The 10599-nt window shown below is 54.3% G+C and overlaps 1 protein-coding gene across 1 annotated transcript; it reads right to left on the reverse strand.

Annotated features, from left to right (window-relative positions):
- Positions 1-814: 814 nt before the first annotated feature.
- LOC104122186 (folate receptor gamma) lies at positions 815-2995 on the reverse strand. Its single transcript, XM_009634286.2, has 4 exons — positions 2749-2995; positions 1907-2095; positions 1414-1549; positions 815-1176 (listed from the first exon to the last, which is right to left on the reverse strand). Exons 1-4 carry the CDS (start codon positions 2884-2886, stop codon positions 815-817), a joined length of 825 nt encoding a protein of 274 aa, XP_009632581.1. The 5' UTR covers positions 2887-2995.
- Between the last annotated feature and the right edge of the window lie 7604 nt (positions 2996-10599).

Genomic DNA, 10599 nt, shown 5'->3' on the forward strand with positions numbered 1-10599 from the left:
GAGGAGGAGGAAAGTTGTGCCCGTCCACCCGAACAGCAGAGCTGAGGAGGCAGAGAGGGGGCTTTCCCCAGACAGCCCCTGGCCAGCTGCAGGACAAAGACGGTTCTGTGAAGATGCTCCTCAGGGCACTCGCTGGATGGGAAACGCGGCGGCCGCTTGCACCAGGCTGCGGCGGCGATCGGCGTTTAGCTCCGCAGCCCTGGCACAGGTCAGGCAGCCCCTGCACCCAGCGTTGAGAGGCCTGGCCCCGGGGAGGTGGGGCAGAGCACAGCAGCTACGGAGCCGTCAGGACCCCGGAGATGCACATCTGCACGGGGGTAACCCTTCCCTGCCCCCCAACACGTGCAGACCCCCACGCCTGCCATCACCCAGTCCAGACCAGCAGCCTCCTTCCACCCCCAGAGCACTTCTACCTCCTCGACGGTGCTTAACTCCAGTACAGCAGGGCTGACTCAGGCAGAGGAGTATTTTATTACCATGTGCACGCTTCAGGGGGTCAGAGGGGTCTGAAAGAGTGGTCGCCAGAGCTCCGCTGGGGACCTGGAGCAAGCACAACCAGCCCCGCACGCAGCTGGGAAGCAGCTCCTGCATCGGAGCAGAGCCAGGGCACGTTGCCCTTCCTGGGACAGCGAGGAAACAACCGCCCTTGTCAGCGGCTGAAGGCGGAGGCAGGCACCGAGGTCCAGCAACACAACTGGTACAGGGCACTTACTGGGGCGTGCGACCAGTCTGAAGAGACAGGCTTAAGGGACCTATGCCAGCAGCGCTTGGTGGGCAGCTGGAACAGCCCAAGCCGTGACCCTTCAGGGAGCAGTCACAGCGACCCCCATCCATGGCACCTGCAGCCCCTGGCTCCCTCGAGGACCACCACAAGGGCCAGAGGCAGCAGGACCAGGACAGGCCATGCCAGAGCACACGTGGCTTTGTCAGCATCAGGAGTCACATCCTCCATCTGAGCTTGGGAGGACCTCTTCTTCCAGGCGTAGTACTTTGCCACAACCACGTTGGGGTTTCCCTGGGCAGGGTCAAACCACATCTGGATGCAGCGCCCGCTGCCCCGGTGCTCCATGGTATATTTGTAGGAGTTGGACCAGATTTTCTCACACAGGTCTTTTGGTCGGGGGAAGACCTGGCTGAAGGGTCTGCACATGGATCCCCAAGGACAGCGGTTCGTTCCTGAAGACAGACAGCACCAGGAACCGAGATGAGCCAGCAGACCTCACCTATATCTTTCACTTGGGGGTGGGGGGGGGTGGGGGAGCAGGACCACCCGCCCACAGCCCACCACTGCACCTTGCTGATGGACGGCGGCTTGGCCACCTTCTAGGCAGCCACCCCACGGACAGGCAAGAGCAGTGGGCTCCAGCCACCAGGCAGGGGCAAGGAGAGGCTTGCTCCACTCAGCCCACCCACCTGTAGCCCAGTTCCAGCCCTTGTGCCAGTTCTCTTTGCAGGTCATGCAGTCCTTGCAATCCTCCCACCACTCCTCACAGTCCTCCTTGCAGAGCGGCACGTGGAGAATCCTCTCTCGCCGCCAGCTGCTGTCAACCTGCAAGAGAACAGGACCATGCACACTGGTGGGGGCCCTTGAAAGTTAAGGGGCAGGATCTGCCACACCCCAGATTCCCCCTCAGCCCCTTCCACTGGGCTCCAGAGCTGAGCTCAGAAGAGTTTCAGCCCCAGCAGAGACATGCCTGTCAAGCACGACAAGCAACTCTTCCATCAGCCTGTCTGCCGACCCAAGCAGAGTCCTTTGGATCTTCCCACCCAGTAGGAAGGTTTGTGGTGCCTCTGCAAAGCATGCTGCCATAGACAGCAGGGCTACACTATATGGGGGACCAGCATTTAAGGTATCACATGGTCAGGATGAGCCCCGTTGTCTTGATCACAGCAGATCTGAGCCTACCTGGTCAATCCAGGGCCCCAGGTTGGGTGAGCACTCATACAAGCATGTGTCCTGGATGAAGTGGCGCTTGCACTTGGGTGGCATCACCCCACAGTGGTTCCAGTTGAAGTTGTACAGGTTGGATTGGTCCTTGTGGGCTTCCAAGCTGGTGTTGGCCGTGCAGCAGGCATTGTCCTTCCAGGGAGCACACTACAGCAGAGCAAGAGATGGGCTGGTTGGGGAGGGCAGGCAGCAGCTCAGGGAGTCTGAGGGTTGCTGGCGGTGCCTGCTCCCTGCATAGCCTATGGCAAGAAACCCTCAGCAGCAAGAGGATTTTCTCTCCTCTAGCAAACCCTTGGCACCATGGGCTGAAGAGTTCAGGGCTGCAGCAAGGTGGAGGAAGAGCAGGAGGAGGACTGTGAAGGTCAGATCCTCACCAGGAATTTAGTGCCAGCCTAAGGAACAGAAGCAAACTCCCTTCTCTTGCACCATGGCTTGCTCTTAGCCCCATCCCCACCGCGGACCCAGGGACAGAGCTGTTCAATTAGCAAGAGGAGTTTCCAACCCTGAGAGAGGGCACAGAGTGTCTTTCCTTGCTGTCCTTTACCTTGTTCTGATCTGGGGTACCTAAGCTTTGGGAAGGGGAGGCCTCCTGGTCAGAGAGGGGTGACACAGCTCCTCACACCACTGTCTGCCCTAACTGTTTGCTAGAAGATGGCAAACCAACAGGCTTCATACCCAGCACAGGTTTCTTCCTCAGGCAAGGCTTTGCTAAGCCCAGAGCCTAAGCCAGCCTGCATTGTCTGGGGAGGGAGGGACAGGGGACCCAGACAACCCCACCTAACCCATCAGCAGAGTCCTACCTGTTCATGCAGCTTCCCTTCTGGGCCAGGCTTGGTTTTGTGGTGTTTGGCATCCATGCAGACGTTCAGCAACGAGTCCTTCGCAGGCATCACCGCGGAGGCAGCCAACAGCACGAGCAGCGCCTGCCCCGCTCCCATCCCTGCAGCCGGCCCCGTCGGATCAGGGGAGCTGGGAAGTTAAGGAGCTGTACAGAAAGGGGACAGCACGGGAGGGGGTTTGCCACGAGCAGCAGTGGACGGGGTGCTGTGAGGGGCAGGCAGTCCCGAGGACGCTCCAGCAGGCTCACGGCACCAAGGACACAAGTGCAGCCCCCCCGGCAAGGCTGCAAGGTCAGCTACACGCTGTCCTCTGGACAACACCGGAGGCAAACAGCCCTTTCAGCACGTGGGCTGTGCTACAGCTGACCTCAGGCGTCCCTGAGCAAGGAGAGGGTGCTATGTGAGGCACATTCGAATTGGGGTCCTCCTGCATTGAGCCACCCCACCGTTCCAGAGCAGAGCTTTCAGCTCCCAAAGCTTCTGCAACTGGACACGGCTAGTTAAGGGATCTCCTCAGCTAGTGGTTCCTCTTAACTACTCAGGGGAGGCAGTTTAGTGGTCTGGAGGAGGTAGTTAAATGCACCAGCACCCTGACATCTGGTGCAGACCACGAGCGGCAGGAGGCCCGCCTGGATTTCAGGAGCACATTCAGAGAGGAAGCCATCATCTTTGGGTTATTTACATCTGGGCCTTTGGAGACCCCCACCTGAGGCCTCTAAAGGAGACCTGACGAGCAATAAGAGACACCTCACATAGTCATGCATTAGCCACCTCTTCCCTCCTAGAGGCTGATAGTGAGGACTTTTATAGTAATTTACTTTAAAAACCCCCAAAACACCAAAATACTCCCAAACAACCCCCAAGAACCCCCCCAAACCAAACAACAACCCCCAAGAAACACCTCCTCCCCACCCCAATCCAAACACCAACCAACCACACCACTGTACTCCCTCACGTTCCTTGTCAGTACAGCATGAGGGTCTAAACCAACCCCCTTTTAAGAAACATTTTGCAAAACACAGGAGCAAGACAAACCATTTACAGCATTAAACCAGCATAAAACAGCACAGGACACAGCAGTTACAGAACTGAGGAAGCAGACACATAAATCTGAGGACTAGGAAGTAGCCAGCTTGCATTATAACTATATATAGCCAACAAAAACCCTTAAAAACCCAAACAAACAGAACCTTACCAGCCCAGAAAGCCTCCAAGCCCCCACCACCACCACCTTACAACCCCCCCACACAGCCCCTTCCTGGGGTCAGCTTTAACAGCAAAGCCTTCCAACGCAGGTGCTGGCACTTGGAAGCACCTTCCTAATATGTTTAACAAGGTTTAACTCCTGCCAGCATTTGTTACCTTAGAAGCGGTTGTTTTGGTGACACCCAGCTTGCCCAGCCTCTTTTATGAGCAATGCCCTCTCGCTGGGGAAACAACACAGTGTTTTGTTTTTTTTCAAAAGCCCAGCCTCTTATCAGCCTTGGCCATCCATGGAATCATAGAATCATGGAATCGTTCAGGTGGGAAAAGCCCTTTAAGCTCCCCCAGCCCAACCATTCCCCTAACCCTGCCATCCCACCACTAAACCATCACTAAACCACGTCCCTAAGATTCATAAGAAGCCAGAGTTCCTCTACTCACCCAACCCCAGGCAGTTTTGATTTGCACCATTGTGTGAGACAAAAAAAGCCGAGGAGGGACAGGTCCAGGATTCTGCCACGCGCCACGGATAAATACCACGGGGCCAATGCTTATCACAAAAAATGACATGCGGGCACGAGTGCTGTTATCTCAGAAGGAAGAATGGCAACTCCCAACACAAAAACTGTGTGGTAGCTGGTGGGGGGAAGCAGTGCACCTTGCTGCAAAAACCTGGGAGCGTTAGCCAAAGCTAAAGGCTGGGGTTTGCTCACGAGACCCCTTGGAAAGCCCTCGCCCTCAGCAATGGGGCAGAGTCTTCCTCCAGGAACAGCACGTGTTTTGGGGGTGTTCTTCTCTCTTCTTCAGTCACATGGAAGTTCTGGTGATGAAGCCACTTGCCTGAGGGGCTCATCTTCCCGACTCTACTGCACTGGGGGTTGAGCTGGGTGACCTCTAGGGGTCCCTTCCAACCCAAAACATTCTATAATTCTATGATTCTATAATTCTATGATTCTATCAATGCTTTAGGCTGGAGCAGACCCTGCTTCCGTGACGTCCACCGCCTAAAGACACGCTGCACGAGTAACAGCCTCTGCGCTCCTCCTGCGCCGGGCGCCTGCTGCTTTAATTTCTGTGCTTCTTGCTCTTGGACTGGAAGTCACAGGGAGCAGATCTTCCCCCACGCATCCTCGAGCCTTTGCCACCTCTGTCACGTCCCGTCCGTCCCCTGTCCCCCCCCGTTGCCTCTTCCCAGCCGAGGCCGCGCTCCGCTCACTCATTTCCCACGGCAGGCGAGGTGCCGGGGCTGCAGCAGTATTTCAGACGCACAGTGCTGCCCTGGCCTTGCTTTCTGGTCCCTGCCAGAGAATTTCTAATATCTCGTTTGTTGTTTGGAACTGCTGATCGCTGAATTGTGTTGTCGTGACACTACTGCAACGGTGACAGCTTGTTCCTGAGAGATAATTATTAGCCACTACCCTCTCATTTTCCCCCTGAAGCGTTCGTTTCCTCAAAGTGCATTGCTCTGTGTTTATCTAAACTGCTTTTTTTTTTTTAATCTGTTGTTTTATTGTTCAGTGACTCGGTCTTATCATGGTCTTCTGCAGGTTTTCGCAGCTGGTCCTCCTGTTCCCGGAGTAATTTATTACCATCAGGGACTTGGTTGCCTTGCTGTTTCCCCCTCCCTTTCCCAGCCCAAATTCGTTGAGAAGCAGAAATCCCAGTGCAGGTTCCTGCAGGGCTTCACTGTGGGGGGTAGCCATGCACCTTTATTTTATGATTTAATTATCCAGCGGTGTGTGGACGTTTGCTCTTGTTTCATGGCTGCTTATTTGATGACCTTCGGTGGGGGCCTTGCTCAGAGCCCTGGTGGACTCTGTCACCCTGATCTGCCCCAGCCAGAATCCCTTCCAGCCCTTGGAGGACCTGCAATATGTTCGTGAGCCTTGTCTGCAGTTAGCAGAGCCATGCTGTCCTTTTCCCATACGGCGTACTTATCCACGTGCCTATGGATTCAGCCTTTTATTGCGTTTTCCGCAACCTTTTCCCACACAAAGATGACGTCCATGGCTGTGCAGGTCCCTTGACCCCTCCAGAAAGCCTGCTAAGGTGCCCCATGTGGCCCTGTAGACCTGTCCTTGTGGGAGGCACTTGGCCATGGGACAGTGCAGAAAGTGGGGAACCTCCCTCCCTCTTGCTGTGGTGCTGCCCGTCTCCTTGTGCTTAATGGGACGGGTGGGTGGCTGGGTGCATCCTCGTTTGGTCCATCCAGCTGATCTGCCCTGTGCAACCTGTCTCCAAGGTCTGGGATCAGATTGTTTTGGATGCTTCTTCCCTGGGTCCAGCTGCTGGGTAACTGCTTTAGGGTGCGCTGGGCACCCCTGGGCGCCCCAGGGGCTGCATCAGCCGGGAGCTCGATGCCCTTGCCTACGCATCGCTGTTCGTGCCGCTGGAGATCACGGGTCTCATCCGAGGTGCCTGATGGTGTCCCACGTGGCTTCCCACTGCCGCTGCTACGGAGGGCCGTGCGTGGTGGTGTGATCAGAAGCCTGTTTACAGGCAAAAAGCAAACGCGCTTTATGTATTAAGCCAAGAATTAATTGTTAGTGTAATTGAAAAGAGGCTGATGCAAGAATGGTTGTTAGTCCAGGCCCAGTTGTTACAGAAAAAAAAGAAAGAAATTCATATTTCTCTACAGACAACGAAGTAGTAGTAATAATTTTGCAACCTGCTCTGGGTGCCCCTGCTTGAGCAGGGGGGTTGGACTGGATGATCCCCCGAGGTCCCTTCCAATCTCTGCCAGTCTGGGATTCTGGGATTCTGTAATAATAATAGTAGTAAAAGAAAAAAAGATAGTTATACACATACTTCCCAGTTTCTGCCTCCTCCCTGCGGTCATGCTCACCCTTTCACTGCTCCTCTGGGTCCTAAGGTTGGTGACTTCAGTTTGGTGGTAGATGTTATATCCAGTGCTGAGGGACAGGGTTTGGGGGTGGGATGGCAGGGGTAGGGGAACAGTTGGGCTGGGGGAGTTTAAAGACCTTTTCCAACCCAAATGATTCTGGGATTCTAAGTCATCAAAGTCTGGAATCCTTCACAGGGAGTACGATATTGATGTTCATGGCTTCTTCTTCCACACTCTAGGGTCCCCTTTGTGTCTTTTTTATGTTTGATAAGATGCTTTTACACCTCGCTTTCTCTTCATTAGTTTGAAAGTCCAAGACACGTGTGAATTACCTAAATACAACACATTTCATGCATGTTAGATACTCGCTCTTTGCTCTCTTGGTCACCTCAAACCCCTTTTTGTCCAGCTCGGAGCTTGCATTTCTTTAACTGCCCCTTCTGGAGTTGTTTATAGCCATGAGGTCTCCCGCACCAGCCTGGGCTCCTCCTCTCATCGCCTCATGCCTGCGCTCCTCGGTGCCGCTCCCCGCGTCCCCACTCCTCCAGGCCCCTGCTGTCCGGCCAGATGCGTATTTCTCCGTGCTACACCATTATGTTAAATATCTCATTCAGCACAGAATAGACACTTCTTGCTGCTCTCTGCATAAACCTGAGACTATGCCGGCACCATGCAATGGCCAGTAAAAAAGCCATTGCCATGGTCAGAATGAAAATTGCCATTACTGCTAAATTTAGTAAAAACGAAGCTCTGGGCAGGTCAGGACAAGTTCAAAAAGTGCAAATCTGGTGTGTCTTTGTCCTGAGACCTTGCAAACTCAGTACAAAGCTCATGGCCAGCAGTGGCCATGCCATGGTACTGAGCTATGGGGTCAGTGTGCAGGACCTGTGTCACAGCTGCCCTGCCGGGCGGACGCTGAGGACCTCTTCATAGAATCACAGAGTCATGGAATCCCAGGTTGGAAAGGGCCTCCGGGATCATCTGGCCCAACCTCTCTGTGCCAGAGCCCAGTCCAGACAAGATGGCCCAGCACCCCGTCCAGCTGAGGCTTGACAGTGCCCAGTGTGGTGGAGTCACCCCCTCCCCTGGGGAGATTATTCCCATGGGTGACTCTTCTCATGGGGAAACATTTCCCTCTCGTGCCCAGTCGGAATATTGTCAGGATCAACTGGTGTGCGTTCCCCCTCGTCCTCTCCATGGGAATCCTTGTGACAAGGGAGCCTCCATCTTCCCTGTAGCCACCCCTTAGGCACTGGGACGTGGGGATGAGATCCCCCCGGAGCCTCCTGTGCTCCAGGCTGAACAAACCCAGCTCTCCCAGCCCATCCCCATACGGCGGAGAGAGGCTTCCCAGCCCTTGGGTCACCTTGGTGGCCCTGCTCTGGACCCCTCCAGCCTGCCCACAGCTTTTTTGTACAGCGGGGACCAGAACTGCCCCAGCCAGGGGGATCCCAGCCCGTGCTGCACTCCTGGATTGTGTTTCCCAGGTGCAAGACCTTACACTTCTCCATGTTCAGCTTCATAAGGTTCTTGCTAGCCCCTTCTTCCAGCCCATCCAGGTCTCCCTGCAGGGGGGCTCCCCCTTCCTGAGCATCCATGTCCCCACTCAGTTTGGCATCACCTGCAAAATTAATCTTGAATGGGACTCAGCACTAAAGGGGAAACCAAGGTGAGCCCTGGATCACCACCAACTGCTGGGGTCTGGATCGCCCTGTGAAGACGGGGACCCTTGCAGAGGGGTACCCACCGCCAGCACAAGGAGATGCCTCCACAGAGGCACCCGTGTTGAACCATCTCACTCTGGAGCTGCATCTCAGTCCCGGAGTCCTTCAGGAGTGAGTCAGCGTTTGGCTACAAGAAGAGCAGAGATAACCCCAGGGTCCCTGAGAGAACATTTAATGTTTTCTTCCTTTCCCTGGAAAAAATGGGTTAAAATGCCCTTTACAAGTGAGTGTAAGCAGGGAATTTATTGATGCAGGTAGAAGGAAAGGGCAAGGGGTGATGTATTTCACATTGGGCAGATTTTATTGCTTCGGACTTTTCATGTCAAACACTCGGTTGCTCTGTCCATTAACATTTTTGTTCTCTACAACATTTAGGATTTTGAAGGTGGTGGCTAAAACTGAAATCAGAGATTACATGACACAATTCTGGGATGACTTTGTCCTTGTGACAGGGAACGAGAAGTTTGCTGTGCCCCTGCACACCGGGGCAGCTCGATGAATGGTCCAGGCCAGCGGACGTTGCTGGCATTGCTGGTGGAGAATAAGTGACATGGGTCTGTCTTGGGCAATAGCTCGGGTGAGGAAAGGAGTTATCTTTGCTGATCCAAAGGATGCTGGGCACTCAGGCACCTCGGGGGGAGGAGGTGATGCTGGAGAGACAGCAGATAAAGGCAGAGGGAAAGCAAAGGCTGATTTGTTCTGCTGCTGCTCTGCAACAAAAAAATCCTATTATTTATTTTGCTGGGTAACGCACTCATGTGCTCTGCTTGCCAGGAGGCTGGGAAGAGGCACTGCCTCTTTTTGATGAAGTACTTTAATATCCCTGAATGAAGAGGCTATACCTACAGAATTAAGTTACACGTGAGCCAAAAAAGAAGAAAAACCTGAGAATAGAAAGCAAGGAAGGAGTGAAAAAAAAAAGGGAGGAAATAATAGTGAGAGAGATGTGAATGAAGACAGAGCCACAGAGTGATGTGTCTTAGGAATTTAAGTTCCTACCTGGCAATAAACGTCTCAAAAGCCTCAGGGACTTCCCACGGAGATTACAGACTCGTTGTCTCAGAGCCACTGTAAGGGCAGAATCTCTTTGGGAGCCATGAAACAAGATGGGAATTGGCCTCTGGGCACACAGGCTGGGAAAATAAACCCACGTGCATACGGGGGTGCCTGGCAAATGTGGGAGGAGGCAGATCAGGAGAAAAGCTGAAGAAAACCTCTAAATTCTGTATTTTGGCTCTTCTGCAGTAGGTCCATGTTAGCGTGATGATGTCTCCAGATGTGCTTGGAGGAATGGCGGGGGGCGGCTCCTGTATCTCGGCCCGGCGCTGGCTCTGTGTCTCGTACAAACCAACCCTGGAGCAAGGGACATGTTGTACACTGAAGTGAGATTAAATGGGACAAGTCCCTCGAGATCACCCCTGAACACCGGCAATGAAGCACGCAACTCCTTGTTTTGTCCCTGTGTGTCCCTCTGGTCTCACTCAGCACTCGGGTCTTGGCTCTGCTGCCTTTCCCCCGTGCTGGGGCAGCTTTCGGCCCCAAAGCCTGATGCACCATTGGTACTCGAGCCGCGGCAGGTCAGCACTGCCCCAGCGGGCACACGTGGGTGGCAGACCATGGCCATCGCTCCCTGCTTCATGTCCTCTCTGGGAGGGTTGTCTTGATAGCCCGACGCGATGGTTCTGCTTCTTCCTTGCCCAGCAGCTGCTGAATTCCAAATCTCCCCAGGGAAGGCTGCTGGGATCCCAACAGGGAGGGTGCACAACTTTGGCCAATTTCTGCAGTCCATTCCCCTCATCGCATCCCAGCTTCCATTATTGTTTTGCTAGTGACGGTAGAGGTCACCCCCCTGACTGCTCCCTAGAATATATGTTTATGGACCCATTACTCATTCATTTGTATCATAGAGTCATAGAATCACAGAATGTTTTGGGTGGGAAGGGACCCCCAGAGGTCACCCAGCCCAACCCCCCTGCAGGAGCAGGGACACCTTGAACCACATCAGGTTGCTCACAGCCCCGGCCAACCTGGCCTGGAATG

Source organism: Egretta garzetta, unplaced genomic scaffold (genome assembly GCF_000687185.1).
Source record: "Egretta garzetta isolate BGI_Z169 unplaced genomic scaffold, ASM68718v1 scaffold652, whole genome shotgun sequence".
NCBI lineage: Eukaryota > Metazoa > Chordata > Aves > Pelecaniformes > Ardeidae > Egretta > Egretta garzetta.

Coding starts and splice junctions, on each gene's coding strand:
- LOC104122186 (XM_009634286.2), bottom strand. CDS start 2,886: ATGGGAGCGGGGCAGGCGCTGCTCGTGCTGTTGGCTGCCTCCGCGGTG. Junction 1,550..1,906: donor TGGGGCCCTGGATTGACCAG/GTAGGCTCAGAT, acceptor GTTCTCTTGCAG/GTTGACAGCAGCTGGCGGCG. Junction 1,177..1,413: donor GGGCTGGAACTGGGCTACAG/GTGGGTGGGCTG, acceptor GTCTGTCTTCAG/GAACGAACCGCTGTCCTTGG.